This window comes from Myotis brandtii, unplaced genomic scaffold, assembly GCF_000412655.1.
Source record: "Myotis brandtii unplaced genomic scaffold, ASM41265v1 scaffold1423, whole genome shotgun sequence".
Lineage (NCBI taxonomy): Eukaryota > Metazoa > Chordata > Mammalia > Chiroptera > Vespertilionidae > Myotis > Myotis brandtii.
In genome coordinates this window covers 583224-609032 of record NW_005355087.1, presented here as the reverse complement: position 1 = coordinate 609032, position 25809 = coordinate 583224, and the positions used below count along the sequence as shown (strand labels likewise).

General features: G+C 41.5%; 1 protein-coding gene across 8 annotated transcripts in view; it reads left to right on the top strand.

The window, feature by feature from the left end:
• FNDC3B (fibronectin type III domain containing 3B) overlaps positions 1–25182 on the top strand; it is a 277903-nt gene extending 252721 nt beyond the window's left edge. For 7 of the 8 annotated variants that reach the window (XM_005860876.2, XM_005860873.2, XM_014535302.1 and 4 more), the window contains 3 exons: positions 8622–8788; positions 11460–11587; positions 21662–25182. In XM_005860876.2, the coding sequence (XP_005860938.1) occupies positions 8622–8788; positions 11460–11587; positions 21662–21973 (607 nt within the window). In that variant the 3' untranslated portion in view covers positions 21974–25182. The remainder of the gene's footprint in view (positions 1–8621; positions 8789–11459; positions 11588–21661) is intronic. The other variant, XM_014535306.1, reaches the window with a different exon arrangement.
• Positions 25183–25809: the final 627 nt, after the last annotated feature.

The following is a 25809-nucleotide window of genomic DNA, read 5'->3' as shown; positions in this document are numbered from 1 at the left end:
GGCCAGCTCTAACTGGTTTGGCTCAGTGGATAGAGCGTCAGCCGGTGGACTGAAGGGTCCCAGGTTTGATTCCGGTCAAGGGCATGTATCTTGGTTGCGGGCACATCCCCAGTAGGGGATGTGTTTCTCTCTCATTGATGTTTCTAAATCTCTAACCCTCACCCTTCCTCTCTGTAAAAAATCAATAAAATATATTTTTTTAAAAAAAGAAAGAAAGAAAGTGACCAGCGGGGCAGGACTGAGCCAGACGGGCCGGACATGCCCTGGAGCCAACCTTCCGCGCAGTCCCTTCCTGGCTGGCTGCACCTGGGGTGGCTGGCGCTGGGGCTCGAAGGGCGTCTGTGGAGTGAGCAGGGGTCTTTCCGGCAGGTGGGGTCCCTCAGCCTGGCCTGTGGGGATCGGGCCGAAACCAGCAGTCCATCATTCCCTGAGGGGTCGCGGAGTGCGAGGGCACTCCGCAAAGTTGCTGTCGCTCAGCAGCTCCTGCATTGAGCGTCTGCCCCCTGGTGGTCAGTGAGTGTCATACCTGTCAGCCAGTCGGCCTATTGCTTAGCCTTTTATATATAGAGATAAAGAAAAGTTCAAAAACGTAACATGTCTGGGTTTCTTCCTTCAGTTGCACTTTAGTGCAAAAAGTCATCTTTCAGAGTGTTAAAGCTTAAAATACTGAGGTTAAAAGTATAGCCACCCTTTAGAATTTCTTGAAAATGTCAAAAATCTCTTATTTTGCCTTCCTAGTGTGTATTTAATATGGATCATAGAATTTACTTGGTCCTTTGATTTGGATCTCATAAAAATTACTGCCAGGTGAACAAGACATTATTATCCCAAGTGTCTGGAAACTCAGCCTTGGGAGCTATCAGCTTGTTCAAGTTCACAGTGAAGGTAACAGACTGCATTGTGGCCAAGGTCTTTGTTCCCCCCTCCCCTCTCCTCCCCTCACGGAGTGCTCTGACAGGCCCGCAGAATGCGCAGAATCATTTTGTATTCACAGATACATAGAGCATGTTTTTAATCACTGATAAATCGCCAGAGTTAAAACCCAAGTGTGCTTGTTACTCTCCAAGTGTTTACTTTCAAGAAGACATTCAGTCACTTTGAAGCAAGTCAGAGGCAGAGCCATGAAAGAATTGATTTCGATTGGACTTTCAGTGACCCAGCCAACCTTCTGCCTTGTTTATGTCTTTCCTCCCAAGTAAATATTTTTTTGTACAAGAGAGCATTTCTCTCCATTTTCCCTTTCCCTAAGTAAAAAGGCCCACATTCCCATTACTAGGCAGCACTTATGTAGGACCCCCTGCTCCCATCGCCATCTGTTTTCTGCAGCAGTCCTTGGCCTCCTTGGCCTGGGTGTGCTAGACAAGGTGGATGGTATTCTCTTGCACAGCTTTCTCTCCCAACTCAGGAAAGCCTGTGGGAATGTAAGAGAGAAGCCTTCTGGGGCCAGCCTTCAGGCTTCTGCAACATTGAGAAAGGAGGTAAATCACTCAGAGCCTTGGTGCTTCGTTATTAATAACAAGTTCTGGGCATTTTGTAATGGGCTCTCCCTGCACTATCCCGTTTGATTCTCACAACAACCCCCTGAGGGGTCAGCACTATTATCAGACCGGTTTACAGAGACCGAAACACCTTGACTGCTGTAGAGCCCACGATCAAGTCTGCTGCCTGAAAGATTGTATTACCCACTCTACCTGCAGGCTCCGCCCCAATAGGGCAGCACTGCAGTGGAGCCCCACAGGTGTTCCCACACCTATCCCCTTCTTACCTGGTCCTCACAGGAGCCCTGGCTCATGGGGCTAGTGCCTCCAAAGAGACATGGCCATGGGCAGCAGGGACTGAGGATGAGGTAGAAGACCCCTCAGGAGCTGCTAGTGTGGGTCCAGGATGACCTTTAAGGAGCTGTGATACCATTGGGGCCCCTGAGCTACATATGCCTCAGCCTGAACTGATACCTAAAATTACTCAGTGACTTTGGTGCATGTAATGTGGTCCCGGAACCATGTCACCTGCTACACACACATTCTTGCATTGTGTTTGTAGCACAGGAGCATTCATACAACAAAAGTAACAGTGAACATTTCATTTTTACTCTGGTCACCAAGTTAGATTAAGTTATTTTGGGGAGAGCTATGTGTCTGTCTAGCACAGGCCATACAGATGTAGCAGAACATCTCAAGTTCAGATGGACCTGTTCCTGCTGGGATTGAGCTGGCAATGGCCCCAGTAACCTGGAGAGAGGCCTGGGTGGCAGGGGGTGAGAGCACAGCCGTTCTCGGGGCACACTAGCCTGTCTAGATCCCCGAGAGGTGGTCGGTGGGGAAGAGCCAGTGGATACCATGTATTGAACTCTTACTATGTTTTGGGCTTTTTACCCACATTCCCAGATTTGACTCTTAAAATAGCCCAGGAGATGGAGACTGCCCCTGTTTTGCAGATGGGAGAAACTGATGCTTAGCAGGGGCGAGTGATTGGGCGCTAAGAGGCAGAGCTGAGATTTGCATCCAGTCTTCCTAGGTCCAAGCCCCTGCACTCCACCACTTCCCACCAACAGTGTTGGAGGAGGAGTGGGGAGGGAGAAGGGAAGGATGGTCCAGGCAGCATAGACCAGGGAGTGGCCAGGAGAAGCAGGCCTTTCCCCACACAAGGTGTCCCTTGTTCCCTGGGCCACATCCACCTTCAGAAATCAAGGGTTTGAGGTCTCGGAGAGAGTTCTTTTAACCATCTTTTGTGGGTTAGTCACCCTGCTGTTTCTATGTCTCCCCTATTCCCAGTTGATTTCTCTCCATTCTGGGATCTTCCTTCTCCAGACTTGGGCAGTGCATGCCAAGGTAGTATGGTTCAGGCCTTCATGCCAACCAGACTCCTGTCACCTGCAGGCTCCGCCCCAATAGGGCAGCACTGCAGTGGAGCCCCACAGGTGTTCCCACACCTATCCCCTTCTTACCTGGTCCTCACAGGAGCCCTGGCTCATGGGGCTAGTGCCTCCAAAGAGACATGGCCATGGGCAGCAGGGACTGAGGATGAGGTAGAAGACCCCTCAGGAGCTGCTAGTGTGGGTCCAGGATGACCTTTAAGGAGCTGTGATACCATTGGGGCCCCTGAGCTACATATGCCTCAGCCTGAACTGATACCTAAAATTACTCAGTGACTTTGGTGCATGTAATGTGGTCCCGGAACCATGTCACCTGCTACACACACATTCTTGCATTGTGTTTGTAGCACAGGAGCATTCATACAACAAAAGTAACAGTGAACATTTCATTTTTACTCTGGTCACCAAGTTAGATTAAGTTATTTTGGGGAGAGCTATGTGTCTGTCTAGCACAGGCCATACAGACGTAGCAGAACATCTCAAGTTCAGATGGACCTGTTCCTGCTGGGATTGAGCTGGCAATGGCCCCAGTAACCTGGAGAGAGGCCTGGGTGGCAGGGGGTGAGAGCACAGCCGTTCTCGGGGCACACTAGCCTGTCTAGATCCCCGAGAGGTGGTCGGTGGGGAAGAGCCAGTGGATACCATGTATTGAACTCTTACTATGTTTTGGGCTTTTTACCCACATTCCCAGATTTGACTCTTAAAATAGCCCAGGAGATGGAGACTGCCCCTGTTTTGCAGATGGGAGAAACTGATGCTTAGCAGGGGCGAGTGATTGGGCGCTAAGAGGCAGAGCTGAGATTTGCATCCAGTCTTCCTAGGTCCAAGCCCCTGCACTCCACCACTTCCCACCAACAGTGTTGGAGGAGGAGTGGGGAGGGAGAAGGGAAGGATGGTCCAGGCAGCATAGACCAGGGAGTGGCCAGGAGAAGCAGGCCTTTCCCCACACAAGGTGTCCCTTGTTCCCTGGGCCACATCCACCTTCAGAAATCAAGGGTTTGAGGTCTCGGAGAGAGTTCTTTTAACCATCTTTTGTGGGTTAGTCACCCTGCTGTTTCTATGTCTCCCCTATTCCCAGTTGATTTCTCTCCATTCTGGGATCTTCTTCCTTCTCCAGACTTGGGCAGTGCATGCCTAGGTAGTATGGTTCAGGCCTTCATGCCAACCAGACTCCTGTCACCCTCTCCTGTGCCTCATGTTCCAGGACATACGGTGCATGAGCATGTGTGGGGTCCAAGCACTGACCCCATGCACTCTAAATAGAGTGTGGGGGGGTCTCCCCAAAATAATTTAATCTAATTTGGTGACCAGAGTAAAAATGGAGTGTTCACTGTTACTTTTGTTATATGAAAGCTCCTGTGCTACTGTCCTCCTTATGTCTAAGCCGTGCACTGAGCTCAGTCCTTGATTGCGTTTTAAGTGTGGATCCTCCCATCATGTGTCGTAGGAAGTATAGCATGTTTAATTCTACACCAAAGGCTTCTCGCTTACTATTAATGAATTGTAAAATGAGGTTGATCTTTAAAAAAGAAAAAAGATTTAGGAGGGAGAAAAAATTAAGTTGATCTTTGAAAGACAAATATTTGATGAATATTGTTAATCTCTCCCTGAGTGGTTCTAGCCACAGGGTATGTTAACCTACAGAGCCTCCTAAAGAGGCCACCGTGCAACAGGCATAAATCTCGGGCTCTGAAGAAAGACAGTTCTCTCTTCTCCTGCCTCTTGGAATGATGGGAAATAATTACAGAATTGGGACAAAAGAGGAATTGTGTTCTTTTTGTGTTGTCTTGCCTGCTTTTTCTTTTGTTTTGGTTGGCCTGTATTATTTTAAACAGAAGTTTGAAACAGACTGTCAGCTTATACAGAAAGAAATTGAGGATCAGCGAGGCCTACTCTGTGTAGGGACTTTTGCACGAGCTGCCATGTTGCCTCCCACCACGGTCTGCTGAGGGAGGTGCTCCTGCCTGCACTTCACTGATGGGTCCTAGTGCGAGAAGCCAGCAGCCTTAAACATGCATGTGGATGGAGCCCCACAGCTGATGCCTGAGGCCCGGGGTCTGGTCTGCAGGGCAGCCTTGCTCACCACGCAGCTGACTTCTCACCCAGGAGGAAAGATAGTGATGCAAATGGTCTCCCAGAGGGAGAGTGGAGTCTCTTTGTTAAAATCCTGTCTTGTCTTGCCCTGTCCAGTTTGCTCGTGGTTAGAGCATTGGCCCAAGGACCGAAGGGTAGCAGGTTCAATTCCCAGTCAAGGGCATGTACCTTGGTTGCAGGGTGATCCCCAGGCCCTGGTCGGGCGCATTTAGGAGGCAACCATTAGATGTTTCTCTCTCCCCTTTCCCCCTCCCTTTCACTCTCTCTAAAAGTCAATGGAAAAGAAATATCCTCAGGTGAGGATTAAAATAAATAAAAAAATGAATGAAATCCTATCTTCTCAGCATTGTAATATAATTACAGCTAACACATAGTGAGTGGTTATTACATGTCAGGTGTTCTGAGTACGCTTCTTTTATTAACCCACTTAACCCTCACAACAGCTCTCTGAGGCCGGTCCTATCATTGCACAGAGGAGAATGTGGAGGCATGGAGAGGATGGAGTTGCTGGTGTCCCGGTCTGCAGTGCCAGTCCTGGTCACAGAACCTGCACTTACAGAGAGTGTACCAGTTACCAAGATGGGTGTAGAAAACGTACAACCAGTGTTACCCATGAAAAGTTTTCAAAATTAAAGCCCTTAAAATTAGACTGAAAGTGCCAAACTGTCTGTTATCATACGAAGATATTTTCAGAAACCTAAAATTAGAGCTGAGATTTTTCTGAAGGATTTTATTTCCTGATTGTTAAACTGAACTAGACTCTACCTACTTGCACATTTTATAAAATTCTTTGTTAAAACAGTAAAATAATATGTAATTAGAAGTCACTGTGGTAAATTATTTCCATATTCCATATTCCATACCAGGGCTTTCTCATCCCTTTTCACCCCACAATCTGATTCTTCAGTCCTCTTTCTGCTCTTAGCTGTTCATTTCCTTCAGGAGAAAGGGATAGAGAAAATTTCTAAAGTGAGAACAATATGAGCTCTTCAACAGTGTGCAGACATGATGTCTGTCTGAAACAGCCCCCTGTGGGATGAGGTGATTGGGGGAGGTCCTCAGAAGGCAGAGGGTACAACCACCTGGCATCATTGCTCAGCTCCTCTGACCTTGGGCCCTCGTGCGTCCGTTAGGACACAGGCCCATGGGGACACGGTGCAGCTGTTTCTCTAGGTGGGCAGTTAACGTGGGATTGGCACTGTTGATGCTTGGCTATCTTGGAATGGTAACCCCGAAACTCTTAGGATCCCCAATGTCTCCCCTCCCCACCTCCTTGCCCCTGGCACTCAGGAGAGAGCCTGTCATGCCCACCGCTGTCTTTCCTGCTTGCTGAGAGTCTGTACCTGGTTAACTAGCCACCATCTGTGTTAGCTATTTCCATATGCATTTTGAGAACCAACTAGGAAAACTCCTCCTGCTCCTGGCATCCATGCCTTTTCTGGGGGGAGGGAGGGCAGGCAACGCAGCGATGGCTTTCATCGGAGCAGCAAACAGGCCATGCTCTATTGTCGCCGGAGCAGACAGGTGGCTGCATTAAAGGGACAGTCAGAGACATTCTGCTGCCTCCATAGACACACTGGGCTTATTTTCAAAAGGAAATGCTCACCTTCAATCAGAGCAGGACAGGGAGCCACTGCTGGGGGTAGTAGTCCCCCCAACTCCTTTAAAATCCAGGCTTTGTTGTAAGTTTGTAATGGAGATGTAACACTTCTTAAACCATGATTTCCAATTTGTGGTATAATTAAGGGCAATTACTCAGGTTAGAGATTCTGGCCCAGGTGAGGCTGAGTTAATAAATAGCTGTTTGCCTCTGGCATTAGCAAGAGTATCTTCATTAAGGTGGTGATGCGTCAAGAGCAGTGAATAGGTTGCCATGGTATTTGTGGGATTCAGCCTGGACTCTGGCTTTCCCTGGCATTAACGTGTTCAGCCTTCAGTCAAAGGTGCTTCCTTACAGAGCAGAGCAGAGGGACATGTAATCGGTGGAATGACTGTGGCTCAGGAACTCAACTGCAAAGGCTGATGAATGCATGGATATTTTAAAATAAGTATTGATTCTGACAGTTTTTATTTAGAAAGTTGTTTTACCTCTATCCATCCATCTACCCAGAGGGACTGTTCCCTAGCACGTGGAAAAGCTGCTGCTCTCCCTCAGAAAACCCTGCCCAGACCCAGGACCAACCGACTGACAGAGATGAGGTCTTATTCGGCTTTGAATGCACAGAGCCTGGTGCACAGCAGATGTTCAAATGTTTGCTAAATGAATGCATGAATTTTGCTTACCCCTTAGGCCAAATGGACCTAAGAGTCACATTTTGAATTATGATTCTATCACTGACCGACTTCCAGCAGCATCTGGACACAGCGACTGTCCTCAGGTGCTGTGCGGAGGAAGCACTGGAGACTGCAGAGCCACGTGGCCTGTGCAGGAACAAGGCAGTTGTGTGGTTGGATTAGCTCCGACAGTGTCTCCAAGCGTCCCTGGACCAACAGAATCCAGACCCTGAATCTCCTAAAGATCCTGGATAATTTATGGGACGTCATATTATTTCCAAAATTTTACAGTTACTAGTAGCTATAAAAAGACAAATGATGACCATATGATGTAGTTCTAAGTAATGCAGTTTCATTGTGAAAATAGCAATTTTTCAAGGCCCTGGGGCACAAGAGTTGACATGTAAGGCCTTATTTTTTTAAAATATATTTTTATTTATTTCAGGGAGAAAAGGAGAGGGAGAGGGAGAGGGAGATAGAAACATCAATGATGAGAGAGAATCATTGATCAGTTGCCTCCTGCATTCCTTGTACTGGGGATCGACCCACAACACGGGCCTGTGCCCTGACCGGGAGTTGAATTGTGACCTAGGTCTATGCTCAACCAGTGAGCCATGCTGGCTGGGCAAGGACTTATTTTTTAATCTCATGCCTTCTATGCTTATGTTTCATGGAAATATTAATTAGCAGAAAAGTACACATATTGTGTCCTGGTTCAGATGGGAGAAGGATCCAGAAGCTGCCATCTAAAGTGTTTAGCCTACCTGTGCTGTTTTTCTGTTATTTTGATTAACTGTGATGGATGATTCTGAGCAAAGTATTTTGTTTCTTTTACATATTTTCTCAAAGAGTTATAATCCTAAATGTCTTCTTATGAGTTTGGGAAAGGGGCTTTGAGAGCTCTTGGGAAGGTAGAGGGTACATGTTTAAGTATTTTCTAGCTAAACCTCAGTTTTGGAAAATTCAGGGAAACCAGACATTGTATTTCTCAGGTGGCCAATTAACATTAACTTTATTGTCTAGTACATAGTAGAAGGTAGGTTGACAGTATTAGATTACATAGATATTACCATTATGAAAAACTTGAAATTTTATTAATAAAAGCATTCTAGAAACAAATGATGTTTCTAGAATCTCTAGCATAATTAAAGGGATTTCATTCTAAGCTTTACATGTACTTAAATGTGTGTTTTTCTTTTATGTAAAGACACATTAGACCCTAAACTCAACTATAGCTAGCAACTGAGTGATTATTATAATTCAGACGGTATGAAAAGCATTTACCAAGTTCGTCTAATCTGATCCACTAGTTTGTATCGTAATTAATTTCTTCTCAGTAATAAAACTTCATGTGGCTGATGGATTCTGCTCCTCCTCCTAGGTTTATTTCAATCTACAGAGGACCCAGCCACACCTACAAGGTCCAGAGACTGACGGAATTCACGTGCTACTCCTTCCGAATCCAGGCAGCGAGCGAAGCTGGGGAAGGGCCCTTCTCGGAAACCTACACCTTCAGCACAACGAAGAGTGTCCCCCCCACCCTCAAAGGTTTGTAGATCCCGTATTCTGGCATGCTCTTCTGTGAGAGGAAGGAAATAGAACTTAGAGTAGGGGGTACAAGTCTGACTTTAGTATACTCTTGTAATATAGGGTGTCCCAAAAAATGTGTACACACTCTTTAAATTATAAAGGCAGTATTTATTAAAATACATTTCATTTCAGAATTGCGCTATCAGCTGTTAAAGTGTGTATACATTTTGGGGGGACACCCTGTATTTCCAATATCAGCAAGATATAACTTTCTAAAAGAAAAGATAGGGAAATGGGTTTTGGAGGGGAAATGAGAGACCTTAAAGGAGATGGCCTACCAATAGACTTTATCAAGTATGTATAATTGATTATTACAAATTTAATGGTGTCATCCCCACGGGGGATAGATGGACGAAGAAGAGAGACAGACCCCAGCGGCAGACTTTGGGGAGAAGTGAGGGAAATCCTGGTGGCGCTTATGACAATTTACCATGGGAGGTTGGAGAATCTCCCTTCCCAAAGACACTGAGGAGGAGCAGAGGTTGGCATTCATCTTTGGAGGACCGTGGTGCCCAGGCTTAGACTGAGGTGGGCACTTCAGTACCTGTTCCCTGGTCCAGCGCTCTCACTGTGGAGAGATGCCGCTGGCAAGCTGCAGCAGTGGTCTGCTCTCATCTCCTTGAGGTTTGTGAGTGACTAGTTGACTCTGCCCCCTTCCTGAGGTTGGTGTGAGCAAAAGCCACTCGCCCAGGTGCTCTCTCCACGGATCTTCTGAGCCCGCATCTCCCATTTCTGGCCACAGCATTCTGCCTTCTGCACAGCTGACTTGCTAAGCAGGACAGAGCTTCAGGGTGGCGCTGGCTCAACCCTTCCCACCCAGCCTTGGGCCTCGACCTAGCCCCCCAGAACTCCTGAGCCCTACTCTCCCCAGTAACATGATTCTTATGAAGGCCCCTACTGCCCATCTTTGAGGTGGTGGGCATCACTGGTGGCTTGATCCAGCTGCTACCCAGAATGGCCTTGAAGTTGACGGACAGACAACCTGCCTCATGAACCTGGTTTTACTTGGGGTAAAAGTGAGGGTTTGCTATATTTAGTGACTCGGGGGCACGCATAGCCTGTAAAACAAGTCCTACATGTGTGTGGCCCCAGGAGCAAGGCCATTTGACTCACTGCTTCCGCCTGCAGAAGCGATGCCAGCTACCACCAGAGCACAGAGTTCAGCACAGGAGGGTGAGTGGCTCCAGGACCTGGGTCAGGGACTGGCTTGGATTTTGTGCAGGTTTCCCATAGATCCTTGCAGGGTACTTTATGGTAAATACTTCCCCCTGCTTCCCTGCACCACAGCGGTCCAGAGCTCTTTGGCAATTGCTTCTTCCTGTGACTAAGAAACTAGTGTAAATGGGTGCACACGTGCAATGCCTGGCTGGTCGCTTGGGCCCTTTCGTAAGAGATTCCCCACGCACTGGCATAGGTGGGCTGGGAGGGGGAAGGTTCGCCAGTTTGCCATTAGCACATTTCAGGCACTGACTGCCTCTCCAAGTGGTTGCTGGAGATTCATTTCGTGGAAAACAGAACACTGAACTGATTGGTGGCACTTGCTCTTCAGGGCACCTTTCCTCCCGGACAGCTTCCTCACACGCCACCTGATCGCCTCTTCCTCTTCCTCGTATGTTCAGGACAGTGTTGTCTTAGCTGTGGGACTGTTCAGTCTGAAGAGATTCCTTATTTAGTTTTTCCATACATTGCTTAGAATTTTGGCAAACTAATTTCAACTTTCTTTGTTTTTAAAGAAAACCTTTATTTTTCTGAAACATTCTTTATAGAATTATAGGTAGAAACAGTGCCTCTAAGGAATTAATCTCATGTAATTTGAAATTAAAGAATAAAGAGGCTCACAGAGAGCAGTTAGTTAAAAGCTCTGGTTAAAAAAACAGAAAAATCGATATTAAATTAAGCTGTAGAGATATACATAAACAATGAGAAAATATTTTAAATTTCTATAACATCTTACGTGCCATACTACAAACTAATATAATTTAACTTTAAACCAGAATGGTGAGTCCAGTAGGTGAAAAATAAACTGAAAACTATAAATATGCGACAATTTAAATTTAAAGGCTTTCAGTGCTGCCCATTCCCCGGGACCTACCTCAAATGTCACCTGTTCCTCAACCTTCCTTAGACTCACACATGGGACTCTTTCTCCACTGGAATTTCCTAACATTTTATTTATACTTCTCGTTCTAATCTGCTTTACAGTATGTTTCTTTCTGTACTTGTCTCATACCTTACTCTCCCCTTCCCTCAGTTAGACCTTAATTTCCTAGAAAGCGGGGTTTATGGTACTGATTTTTGCATTCCCCAAATTACCTAGCTCAGAACCTAATCATAGAATGTAGACTTTGGAAAAAAAAATAACAAAAATTCAGTTCAGGCCGAGCAGTTATCAATAGGATAATGAGCAAAGAATGTTTCACCAATGGCTGGCCAGTCTCGGAGTATTTTCCCTATCGAAAGGGCGCCCTGCAGGTTTTATAGGAGGCTGGGCAAGTAACTCCCCTGGGGCAGACACAAGTGCACTCTCTCTCTCTCTCTCTCTCTCTCTCTCTTTTTCATATTACTAAAATTGTCACTGTTAATGTGATGCTTTTAATTCTGATCTTGAGTGTGTTAATTTGTATTTCAGCACCTCGAGTAACACAGTTAGAAGGAAATTCATGTGAAATTTTATGGGAGACGGTACCACCAATGAAAGGCGACCCTGTCAACTACGTTCTGCAGGTATTGGTTGGAAGAGAATCTGAGTACAAACAGGTGAGAACCACTGTGCACAGCAGGTGTGCAGCTCTGAGTCAGGCTGGCCCTTGCCCTCCCGTCGCCATGAGTGAGCTCCATTTTCCTTAAAATCAATTGTGGAAACTCCCTACGCGCACCCACTGCCTAGTTCTTTAGATTTTATAAGCCCTAGTTTGCATTTTATTTTGCATGTGGTGTTATTCACCTCAAACTGTCAGTTCTCAAGCATAATCTTATCTGTAAAGAGTTCTGTATTTGTATTTGATATTGGCAGCAAACATCAAAGTCTATGTAATTGAAAGCTAAAGTGCCAGTGGTTTTAGTGTAGAGAGCAGGTAGTCTTTACCGAACTACTGAAGCCTATGTCCCGTCTGCTTTTAATAGAAGTTACAGCAGCAGAATAAGGAATAGGACCTACCAACTCTTGTGGCCTGTGATTCAGGAGCTCTCGGTCACCCTCCAATGTGCATGGGAACCTGTTAAAATGCAGACTCTGGTTCAGTGGGTCTGGGGTGAGGGTTCAAGCTCCCACGTGATGCAGGTGTTGCTGGGCCATAACCTGAGTAGTAAGGCGGTGCAGATCACATGATAAACCTACGCAAGAGAAAATGTCATTCGAATCTAGCCAGATAAAGAATTTAGTTTTATGATTCACACCCCTTCTTGATCCCTAATTCTTCCAAACCCACACATTCTAAGACACTAGCGAGTAAAGATTCAGATACTCTCTTGGTTTCTATAATGTTCCCAGGAACTTAATGACTATTTATGTGAAATCAGGACATCATACCATTACTACATTAGGAAAGCTGAGACCCATTCTTATCAGCACTTTAGTCGTGCATTTATATCAAACTCAGAAAATTGAAGACACATTGCCACCTGTCTTCTGAAATTAGCATAATTAGTGAAGAATTCTTTATCCAGCTCTTGAGGCTACAGATACACAAAGCAAGTTGAAAATAATCTGATTCAGTTTTTGTTTAATTGCTGTTCGATGTTCCTTATATTGTAACTAGTGGCCCAGTGCACAGATTTGTGCACATTGAAAGGAAATTAATTAGAAGAAAGATTCATGTGGTAATTATGTTACTGCAAAAAATTACATGTCAAAATAGTATATATAATATAGTATTATAAAATTAAAACACACGTGTGATTGGCACCAGCAAGAGCTTTATATGTATCGCACATGCGCAAGTTAACGTTTATTTTTAAATTGCCAGTGCGTGTCATATGTACCGGCCAGTCGGTTGGACGGATGTACGGTTGGTCACTTAGCCTTTTATATACATAGATATAGATAATACTTGCAAATAAAAATGTATAAAATGAATCACAGAAAATTTGGTACATTTCACTGTACTTTCTTAATATGAGGTGTCAGATAAAAGAATGAATTGTTTTCAGCACATTTTGTAAAAACTGTATTTTAACTATGACATCCACCAGTATTGAGTAACATCAGTGGATGATGTCACCAAAGTTTCCACTATTCCTCTTAAATAAGAGCAAAAACACTACTGTTTCCTTTCACTTTCCAATCTCATCTTACACAATATGTCCGGTTTCAAAGTAAATAATTTTACATGTGTTTGAGCTTGCCAGAAAGATGTGATTGGTTTCAGCTCAGGTAGAGAGCAGAGGATTTTCCTGCTAGATTTAGTCATCTTTAACACCAGTAGCATTTTCCTGTTCGGTAGCAATGTAAACACGATTAGAGATGAAATGTTACAAGATTTCACAACATATTACTTGACACTTAACAGTTCATTTCCCAACAGTACATCCATTGCATATTCATCATTGAATTTTCCTTTTATTCCATGTCTCATACTTTTCCACCTGTTTTTGGAAACAAATGTTCCTAAAGCACAGTGGTTACTGTTTTACCTTTAAAAGGCAATATCTAGCCCTTGCTAGAGTGCCTCAGTGGTTGAGCGTTGACCTGTGAACCAGGAGGTCACGGTTTGATTCCTGGTCAGGGCACATGTCCGGGTTGCTGGCTCAGTAGGGTGCATTCAGAAGGCAGCTGATCAGTGATTCTCTCTCATTTATGTTTCCATCTTTCTCTCCCTCTTCCTTCCTCTCTAAAATAAATATATATTTTCAAAAAATAAATAAAATAAAAAGCAGTATTTATACATGTCAGTCATTGCCAAAAATATAGGTAAATCCACTCAGTAATCTAGATTTTATTGATAGATTGGTTGTTTTGAATCTGCTATTTGTTTAATGGCATATGTTTAGACCCATGGACATATAAATACTAATATAATACGCAATCCCACATATGCCTCAGAATATATTTTTTATTATAAACAGTTACAAACAAGAGTTTCTTGTTAAAAATAGGTAGAAACACAGTAGTACAGGCCAGGCTCAGTAGGCAGGGGTTAGCATTGTCCACATAACCATGTCTTCCCTGCATTTACCAAGAAATGATTAAGGTCGGTGGTGGTACATGAAAACCTCAGTGGAGTCAGGGACAATTTGTTCTGAGTTTTCTGCTTCTCTCCATTCAATCAGCGTTAAGTTAAACATGATGTTTTGAGTACTTCATTCACTTGTTCTGGACACGAGATAGGGAATGAAAGCTATTTATATTATGTGTGCAGAGTAATGGTTAAAATAATTATAGTCCAGAGATAACAGGCTTTGAATTCATAGAGGCAAAGCAAAAGAAAATGAGCGGTAATCACTGCTGAGCACAGCCTGCAGGTTGCAGGCTCCGAGGGAGCACTATGTATACCTTGGTCACCGCACTAACCATTCAGGATCCACTGATGTGTGGGCTGTTTACCCTTTTTGTTTTCCCAGGACTGGCACATAGCTAGGCACTCGGTAAATGTTTCTTGTAAGCACGGAAGAGGCAGTTTCCAAGGAACAGCGTTATTTACACTTACAGCGGTGAAAAGAGCCAGCTTCCGCATCGGGCGGGTTTAGCAGGGATGTTGTAACTTAGGTAAAAACCACCCTCAAGAGGCGGGTATCCTGCTCGCCAGGTTTATTGTCACAGCAACGTATGGCAACGCCCAAGGCCTTTTCTGATGTTATGCTAGGAGCAGTGATTTGACTTTGCCCGGTTCTAGCTGATTAGCTTTCTTTTGTTCAGCTGGTTTTAATTATTAACTGAAAGTATTAAATCTCACCTAAAATTTGACTGGGTATTAGGATGCCTGCTTATTTTGATTTGGCTTTCCTGCCACTTAATAAACATTCTAAGCACGTGGTTTTCTCAAGAAGCTTAAAACTTCTTTTCAATCAATATTAATTGTAAAGCATTCTTGAAATGAATGAAAATCGCATTTGCACAAGATATAGCAAACCGTTTATGGCATACATAAGAATGTAGGGAAATAATTCATATTCACATCCCTGTTCAGAAAGCAATATTTTTTATAAAGAATATTTAAATATAAACATTGAAGGTGAGAAAAAAGTAGTAAATTGTAAGACATCATTACCTATTAGGAGTCAGAATTTGTGACAAGTTATTAATATTCTTGGTTCTCATATTTGTTGCATTTAGATGACCTTTGAAGCATCTGAAAATTTAAGGCGCTCCATTTTTAATTTAATGGCATCTCTCTATCAGTGTATTTCTATTTAGTGTCATTTTAGAATGTAGTACTAGACGTGTATTGAGTCTTCATGGTATCACATAAGATACTTATAAGAACTTCTCTTGACAGAACTTAGACTTGGAGCCTACATATTTTTTAGTTTTGTTTGAGTAATTTTTTTATTAAATTTGTTGGGGTGACATTGATTAATAAAATTACATTTTTTAATGCCTTTCAATTCAATTCCCTAACAGAAATTAAACCGTAAGGCTGTGACTATCTCATGTACATTCTTCTATTTTTCCACGATTAAAGTGCCAAATCCAAAGCCAAATAAGAATAGATCAAGAGGGAGATAGTTTAAAACAATCATTTATTTTACTGATTCCTAGGTTCTTGTGGGTTTTAGGTTTAAGGTTTAAGTATTTGACAAAGTTATGACTGCCTCACACCCAAAAAATCCTCATGCATACATTTATTTAAAATGTCGGATGAAATAAGTTTATATTCAATTTCCTGGAGTCCAAGTATAGGATCTTGGGGTTCTGGAGAAACTGTGAGGTGCTTTGTTTGCACTGTGGGGTGCCGGGTGTATAACAGAACAGCATGGACGTGTTCTCAGTGAAAACCACACCCCCCCAAGAAGCAGTTCAGTAACTGCCCTTGCCTGTCCTCTTTGACTCAGATACACAATGCTGCCCAGCCTGTACTCTCTACAGAGGAGGTGAGGTGTCAGGTCAGCCTCCCATAGTCATGGGATACTGGAGGAATTAATCCACCTCACTGAGTGTCATCTTGTAAAAGTGGGGACGCTGATTTCTGACTCAGGGTTCCTGTGCACCTCCGATCCTCTCAGTCTTGAGAGGCACTGTGTGAGGGACAGCGCTCTGCAGCTGTGTCCCCGCTTCCAGGTCTTGGGAGAGGGCTGATGTCAGCGGAGGTGCCGGCACTGGTCCAGATACAGGCTCCAGTGCTCTGCCCTGAAAGGCTGTTTAAGGGATTTTAGCTATACAGCATGTTATTCTGATTTAAGGGTCACAAATTCTTCATTTTGTTTTTCTGCATATTACTTTAAACCTTCCCATTGGGAATAAACATATCACAATTACTTTAAAATATATTGTACATCAAATCAGGAACAGAAATCGTCTCTGTAAAAATAATATTGCCTATATACTTATTGTGGTATTTTGATTGGTTACTTCAATAAAGAAAGTCTTAAATGGATGGAGGCCGGGCGGCTGCCCTGCCATGGAGAGCTGCATGTCCATGAGCCGTTGCCTGGCTGGAGGCACAGCTGTACTGGGCCTGGTGACCTTGTGGTTTTGTGATCTCATGGCTGTGATTATTTACACAAAAACAAATCCATTAACTCAAACCGTAGGAATCAGAAGCCTGAGGAAATGGGTTTTGGGGATTGTTTTAATTTTTCCTTAGCTCAGAATTAATCTAAAAAGCTTAATAAGCATTGTTGACTATTTCTAAAGTAGATTAGAAACTCCATGTTTTCTATCAATACATTGAAAACAACTCCATCCTTGTTAATGACTCCATTTTTTACAATGGGCTGCGTCGGTACTGAGCTCCTGCTGCTGCCTCTGTGGTTTGTGTGTGTGTATCTTCTAATAACTGTTCCTCTTTTCAGACAGTGTATAAGAATATCTACTATTGCATATTTGAGGGTTCCAATTAGAGAACATTCACTGAGTGTCCACTTTGTTCAAGCCATTGTGCTGGTTGCTGTGGAGATAATAGACACAGCCCTTCACACAATATAGTTATCACAAATATTTCTTTCTTTTTCAAGATAGTGTTAACCTTGTATTGCCAATGCTTGTGGAAAGGGGGAGCTATTCTAATTAAAACAAGAAGAATGGTTAAAAGAAAAGCACTTACAAATTAAAGCCTAACTTTAAAAAATTTTTATTGATTAAATTATTACATATGTGTCCTTACTTGCATACAAGTCCTTTGGTTGATCTCTCCCCCTTACCCCCACCCTCCCCTACCTTCCCTCTGAGGTTTGACCGTCTGATTGATGCTTCTCTGTCTCTGGATCTGTTTTTGTTCATCAGTTTATGTTGTTCTTCAGTTCCATCCATGCTGTTGCAAATGGTAAGAATTCCTTTATTACCGCAGCATAGTATTCCATCGTGTAGATGTACCACAGTTTTTTAATCCACTCATCTACTGATGGGCACTTAGGCTGTTTCCAAATCTTAACTATTGTAAATTGTGCTGCTATGAACATAGTGGTGCCTATATCCTTTCTAATTGGTGTTTCTAGTTTCTTGGGATATATTCCTAGAAGTGGAATCACTGGGTCAAATGGAAGTTCCATTTTTAGTTTTTTGAGGAAACTCCATACTGTTCTCCACAGTGGCTGCACCAGTCTGCGTTCCCACCAGCAGTGCACGAGGGTTCCTTTTTCTCCACATCCTCGCCAGCACTTGTCGTTTGTTGATTTGTTGATGATAGCCATTCTGACAAGTGTGAGATAGTACTGCATTGTCGTTTTGATTTGCATCTCTTGGATGATTAATGACTTTGAACATGTTTTCATATGTCTTTTGGCCTTTCTTCTGTCTTCTTTCGAAAAGTATCTATTTAGGTCCGTTGCCCATTTTTTGATTGGGTTATCTATCTTCCTTTTGTTAAGTTGTATAAGTTCCCTATAAATATTGGAGATTAAACCCTTATCGGTGATAACATTTGCAAATATGTTCTCCCATGCAGTGGTAAAACCTACCTTTTGATTGAACTTGTCATTAAGGAAGTTCCCTTCAATTACATATTCATTTTCCTTCACTAAGCTTTCTGCCTAATGGTGCAAGAAAAGTATTCGGCTTTCAAAATACATTTGCAGAGCCCTAGCTGGTTTGGCTCAGTGGATAGAGCGTCGGCCTGCAGACTGAAGGGTCCCAGGTTCGATTCCGATCAAGGGCATGTACCTTGGTTGCGAGCACATACCAGTAGGGAGTGTGTAGGAGGCAGCTGATCGGTGTTTCTCTCTCATCGATGTTTCTAACTCTCTATCCCTCTCCCTTCCTCTCTGTAAAAAAATCAATAAAATATATTAAAAAGAAAAGAATATAATATATTTTGTTTAAAAATACATTTGCAGAGAACTTCACTCTAAGGAATTAGAGTTGAGAAGTGCAATCGAAATGATATAAATTAAATGTACTTCGCCGAACCGGTTTGGCTCAGTGGATAGAGCGTCGGCCTGCGAACTGAAGGGTCCCAGGTTCGATTCCGGTCAAGGGCATGTACCTTGGTTGCAGGCACATCCCCAGTGGTGGGTGTGCAGGAGGCAGCTGATCGATCTCTCTTATCGATGTTTCTTACTCTCTGTCCCTCTTCCTTCTTCTCTGTAAAAAATCAATAAAATATATTTAAAAAAAAAATTAAATGTACTTCTAGGCCAACTTTCCTAAAGGGATCAAGTCATGCAAATTATGGAAATCATACTAGTAGAAATCATTTCAATAGATACTAAATAAAAATTTGAATCCACTTTGCAAAACTCTCTAAAACATTTGTGGGAGAGGTTATTAAGTGGTTTTCTGCAGTGAAGTCATTGTTTGGCGGCAGATATTAAGAGGCCACATCACAGCAACACTTCCCGAGTCTTTGCTCGACACCAACTGGGTGGGGGGACTGTTTGCTGTACATCATGAAGACAGTGCTTCTTTCGGGGCGGCAGAACCCAGGGTGGGTTACCTGGACACACCAGGGAGATGGTGGGGCCAAGTGAACTGGACCCACTGTCACACTAGTAATTAGGTGAGGACATGCACAGTCTTTAAAGAAGCAGGGTAATTCACCAGGTCGAATGTGCTTAAAATCTTATAAAGAAAACAGCAAATGAAATGATGAATCTGGAAAAGTAGGAGAAACAAATGATTGTTTTTTAGGGCTTAGTTACTAGAAAAAAAAGTACAATAAATGAAACACTCAAAATGAGGGAAGAAAAATCTTAAGAAAAAGACTAAATATCAGGTAAACATTAAAAGTCTGGTCCCTTTTCTAAGCTTTGAGATTCTTTTGCTGTCTGTCAACTTGCCCAACTCTAGACGTGTGGCCAGTGCCCTTGTGTTCACTGGTGGGATGTCCTCCTTCGTGAGAGACGTTGACAGGCAGGCTTCAGAAACACTAAACATTTGTGGTTTCCCACTAACTCTGTAGCTGGTGAGTGTCTCAGACAAAGCCAAGGTTGTTGGAATTACTCAGTTCTTATTTTCTATGGGATTTGTACTAATGGGCTAAATTCACAACTTTACTAAGGTGGCCTGTTGAAAATGCCCATATCTATCATTTTGAATTGTTGTATTGTAAGGATATATTTGGAGTTGTTCTTGAGTTTTAAATAGTAATAATAATAATAATAGCTTACTTTTACTGTGTGGTTACTGTGTACCAGGCATGTTTTAAGCCCTCTACAGATGCAACTCAGTGCCACTCCCATAGAAAGAGTTCACTTCATTTTACTTTCTTGTTTAATTACTCATCATCCAATCTCTTACTGATTTTGTTGAACCCAGCTAGTTTTTTTTATATTCACTGACTCTAATATAAGCCATACATTTTTATGTAGTTTTGATCTAATCTATTATTCCTGTAAGTTTTTTGAGGATCAGTATCACTTTGGTAGAAGAACCTTGTTAAGACCTCTCCTCTGGTAAAGATTCTTATTAGCATCGGTCGACTCAGGGGTGGTAATCTCTAAGTTAACTGGTAGTTTTCAAGTCCTTTAATAGTAAGCCTCGTGGTGACTATACAAGTGGGGCAAAATTCAGTTTACAGTTGTTCATATGGAAAATAATATAATAATTAGTAAATAATAATACAAAAATAAACTGTGGTTTTCATACTCACAGTTGTAAATCTACTTTTGCCACACCCTATATTAGAATTAGCAAAGGGGAAGGAAACATCTCAGATCCTAATGGGGAAAAAACAGATTAGTCATACAGCAAAGGAACACTTAAGATGGGCTGCTGAATTATTTAAATAATAATTTGTGATAAATTGGGTTACATCAAATATTTCTTAAGAGATTATTCGACAAGCCATGAAGCTAGAAGGAGGTATTCACAAGGTAAGTTTGACAAAGGACTTACATCCAGATTATCTAAAGAGCCCCTGCTAATTAATGAAAGCAAACATTAAAAACAGGCCAAAAACTTGAACTCACTCTTCACACAAGAAAGTATATGAATGACCAATAAGCACGTGAAAAGGTGGGGAACATTATCAGTCATCAGAGAAATGCAAATGAGGTACCATTCTCATCTAGAATAGCTAAAATATAAAATACTGACAATAACAAATGTTGACAAGGATGTGTGGAGCAACTGGAACTCTCATACTTTGCTGATGGGAATTCAGTGATTCAGTCGCTTTTGAAACTGTTTCTTCTGAAGTTAAATATAGACTTTGCCTGTGACCCAGCTCTTCTTCTCCTAGGTATTGCCCAAGAAAAATAAAATCAAGTCCTTAAATATTTGTACAGAAATGCTCATAACAATCTTATTATATAAAGCAATCTTATTATATAAAAGTGAGAACAATACAAACATCTGTCAAAATGAAAATGGATAAATTGAGGTATAGGCATACAGTGGAACACTGCTCCTCAATAAAAGTAGTAACTACTGAATCAATAATCAATAACAAGTAATGTAGATGAATCTTCTAGGCACGAGAGAGTGTATACTCTTTGATTCTGTTTATATGAACTTCTAGGACAGGTAAAACTATTTACAGAGTTAGAAATCAGAATAGTGCTTACCTTTTAGGGCTAGAGGTGGGATATCTTAATGGTATAGAATCACATGATGTATCTGTAATTGTCAGAAAGTCATTCAGCTGAAACTTGGCATTTCACTGTTTTTACAATTCATCGCTTTTAATTGTTTTGATTAAAATATCTTTATTTGTTCTGTGGATCAAGATCATAGAGCCCTTTGTAAGAATTAAGTCATCTTCTGATTTATAGTCTAAATAATCATTGAAATTTAGCTAGATGTTCTCTATTACTTATATCAGCTCTAGTTCTAGTCCAGCCATGGGCAAACTACGGCCCGCAGGCCGGATCCGGCCCGTTTGAAATGAATAAAACTAAAAAAAAAAAAGACCGTACCCTTTTATGTAATGATGTTTACTTTGAATTTATATTAGTTCACACAAACACTCCATCCATGCTTTTGTTCCGGCCCTCCGGTCCAGTTTAAGAACCCATTGTGGCCCTCGAGTCAAAAAGTTTGCCCACCCCTGTCAGTGCCTTATCTCTTGTCAGTGTCACAGTCACTGGGTTTCATATTGATTTATTTAGAGTGGGGTGGAATACCTCTTTTATGGATGAAATACAGATTGGAAGAAATACCTTTCTATGTAATTCTTGATGTTACAGAGTTCGTTTAAACCAAGCCAGGTCCATGAGTCTCCTGACTTGATGTGATTATTACTTTAGAGACCACAGTATTACTAAATTAACTGACCAGGACTTTTCCTTTTCTTGAAGGTGTACAAGGGAGAAGAAGCCACATTCCAAATCTCAGGCCTCCAGACCAACACAGACTACAGGTTCCGCGTGTGTGCGTGCCGTCGCTGTTTAGACACCTCTCAGGAGCTCTGCGGAGCTTTCAGCCCCTCTGCAGCTTTCGTACTACAACGAAGTGAGGTCATGCTTACAGGGGACATGGGGAGCTTAGATGACCCCAAAATGAAGAGCATGATGCCTACTGACGAACAGTTTGCAGCCCTCATTGTGGTTGGCTTTGCAACTTTGTCCATTTTGTTTGCCTTTATATTACAGTACTTCTTAATGAAGTAAACAAACCCAACAAAACTAGAGGTATGAATTTAATTAATGCTACACATTTTAATACACACATTTATTCAGATAATCCCCTTTTTAAACCCCTTTGTTCTTTGATTTATATACTTCTCTTGTTTTACAGATTTAGCTAGGAAAAAATATCAGTGTTTTGGTGCACCTTTTTGAAATGCAAAACTAGGAAGAGATTAAACTGGATTTTTTTTGTTGTTTTAAAGAAGAAAAGCAAACCAGATACCAAAAGCTAGCTTTCTTATCTTTCTTTTACATTTTCAGATCTGCCTTTATTCTGTGTTCACTGATATCTTTTGCAAGTCTGTGATTTTTTTTTCCCATGTTACAATTTAGTAATTTATATTCATCAGTCACTTCAGTGTCTTGACCATCTAGCTGTCAACGTGAATCACAGTGTGTAGTTACCGGGCTAGGATTTCAGTGTTGTTCAGAGTATTACCACACAACAGCATACAGAAGATGTGTTCACTCAGATAAGGCTGCCCTAAACAACCATATTGTCACTCAGTTATTTAACTGTGTTTAGCTCATTTAAATCAAACTGTGTACTTTAATCTAAAATGTTTTAATAGTCTGTATCTCTTATGATTTAACACTATGAGCTGCCTGTCTAAGAAATCAAGTAACCAAAATGCACCTATAAATTATGGAGCATTGTAGATTTTACCACGTCGATTCATAGCAGTAACTTTAAGAGGGCATTGTGCAATAGTTAGTTGTTTCCTTGTTCAGCTATTTTAAAAGCTGCTTTAACTTGTTTGTTTGTCTTTGTATATAACTACTTCTAATCTAATCACTAGAGTTATTATATTCTGTTATGTTTGACCAGATTTATATGACGAGAACTGGTGACAGTTTAGTGCCTCTGCCCATTGTCCATGATTTACACTAATTGTGAGCAATCTTCTTATATATCAGCTCATTGTTTTTGAAAGATTTGCCTTTAGGCTGTTCTTTGAGGTATCAATGAAGTGATTGAATTTCAAAACCTGAACTCAGTGCACATATACTAAGTTAACAGCAGATGAAAATTGGTAACACCCAGAAGAGAGTCATCTGAATCAGTAGTTCCTCTTTTTGTGGGGTTGACCTGCTCGTGTGTGGAGAGAGAATGGTATTTGGTGGTAAGCACAGGGTGTTTGGGGGTCAAGGAGCCTAGATTCTTTCCCTGGATCTGTCACTAACTTGCTGCATGACCTGAACACGTCACTTTACCTCTCTGTGCCTCAGTTTTCCCATGCATTAAAAATAAAATAAACAAAATGGGGATTCTAATGTTTGTAAGTGTTTTGAGATCCTTGATTAACAGGTGCTATTGGAGTGCAAAGTGTTACTCTTGCATGTTTATTTTGAGTCATGAGATAATCAATTTTAACCCAAAGTCATTGGATTATTTATATGAAGTCCATAATGTTCGCGTACCTCAGGGACATTTAAGAGTTGGAGGTGCAAATATATTCCAAAAGGGTGCAACAGACACAGTGTATCCCCCTGCCTTCTGTTTTTGTATATTTTTGCTACTTGGTTTTTCTTGATCATAGCTATTTTGTGCTTGGTATATGTTGTCTTAAGATGCAGTATCCTTTACTAGCTTATAATATTCCCATACCAAAGTCATGGGGAAACCAACATTATTTTGTTTTTGGTTTATTTATACTATATTCTGCATACAGTACTTTAAATGCCAATTACAGTGCAATCTTTATTTATTGTAAAATTTTTTAAATGTACTTATGTACTAATTTTCCCTTGTAGCATGTTATATTTTTTTGTGTTTTATACTTTTGTAATTTTAGGTCAGTCTTGTTCCTTGGCAACATCTGTAGTATTATCAATCTTCTGACGTTTTCTTGTGTTTTTAAAGATAAGAGCATCTAGTGCATTAAATGCCAAAAAAAAAAATCCATTATCAGTGATTGAAAAGTTTACATGTACCCAGAAAACCATAATCATCTCTTAAAGAAAGTGCTAAGATTAACTAATTATTCTGTGTGCCTATATTGATGTAGTAAGTACTAGAGAGTTCTGTATTTTGTTATTGACTATAATAATTAGTTTAATTAGCCTTGCAAACTGATGATATCAAGGTAAATATATTTTTGCCAAAGTTCTGGCCTTCCAACGCATCTCTCTATTTAAATGTGTATCATGACCCACTGTAACGTTGCATCTGCAGTTTCTGAGACAATTTCATGCAGGTGATGGGGAGAAGGCATTTTTTAAGCAACAAAGATACAACTGAGTACAAAAACCTTGTTTGCAGGGGGAAAAAAGTCCCTTTTTGGAAACACTTTAGAACTGCTGCTATAAAAAACAACTGCTCTCTGAATCAGTTGAGATTTTTAAAATGAAATAATACTTTAGGCCAAAATTGCTATGACTATTGGATCTTTTTGAGATGTTCATACTACCAGATTTAACCACCAGAAAGCAGAAGTGTGCGAAACACTAGCTGACGGCACTTTATTTTATTGCTCTTCTTTATTTGGTATTCATTATAAACCCTTCAATCAACAAATTATTACTCTATCCGGCACTGTTTTCTATCACAAATATGTATATGTGATATCGATATATAACTATATATATATTGCCATACACATGAACAATAAAATAAAGTGTTATATTAACCTTGTCTCTTTGCCCTTTTGCAGTATGTAGGAATGAGTGAGTGGCTTTCGGATGCTCTGTATGTCAAACTCAGCCCTGGCACAAGAAATTCCAGTCATGTGAAGCAAACTGCCCTTTGTCCTCAAAGAAATTGTTTAAAAAGAAAACTTTTGTAAAAGATTTGTTTTCATATTACCTGCCTTGTTGTTATCAACTTGAAATGTTGGCATTTTCTAACTGTGTTTTGTTGGCTACAGTAATTCAGTATTCCTGTCAAAATTGAAAAGTGCCCTAACTGAATGTGTTTGAATGTTATCCTTGCACAATTCTTTAAATTTAAAGACAAAATGTTTTACCTCACTGTTGGACATACATTCCAAGCTTTCAACTTTAGGAGGAAAAAAAATCATATGTTTTCCTGTATTGTAAATTTTAGACTATTTCATATACATTGTATTAAAACTGCCATATCAATTTTAATGTATAGATTTTGCAAATACTATGCTATATGTAATACCTAACTATATCTGTAGTGTATATGTAATATATTTATGCCCAATAAATGTTTTAATTCTTTCTGACTTAAGTAGGGTTCTTCTACCGTGAAAAGGATTGCTGTTGTCGTTGTTGTGACTTTTAAAAAACTTAAACCACATCCCAGAAATTGCAAATTCAAATGCCTTTAGAGGCCGAGCATGTGTCACAGTACATGATGGTTGATGTACCATCTACAAGGGCAGCTGCAACCCAGCTCCTGCTGGTTGAGGTCCTGCAATCACTATTTCAAAAAAACAAAATTGAAATTTCCCTATATGGACCAACTAAAATGTGATTGTAGACCATGCAGGGCCCTGGGCTGCCAGTTTGTTTGGGGGGGGGTTTTGTCAGTCCGTGTGGATAAGGTACGTCTGTGCCTAATATTTTATCTGTATGTCCACACTGAGAAGCCAGGTCTAGGTCTGGTCACCCAGCCCCTGGCTGCTCCCTCTCCGGGCCAAACTCCTTCCCTCCTCCCAGGCTCATTCAACAACAACAACAGCAATAAAGCATAGTGTCTTCACCCTGGCCATGATTTCATTGTAATGTTTAGATTGTTTGGCTGGGAATCGCTGCTATCTTCATTTTTTGGGGGGGGGCGGGATGAGGGGGAAGCTGATTTTTTGTAACTCAGAGCTCACTTTCTTATATGAAGAATTATAGCCATTCTT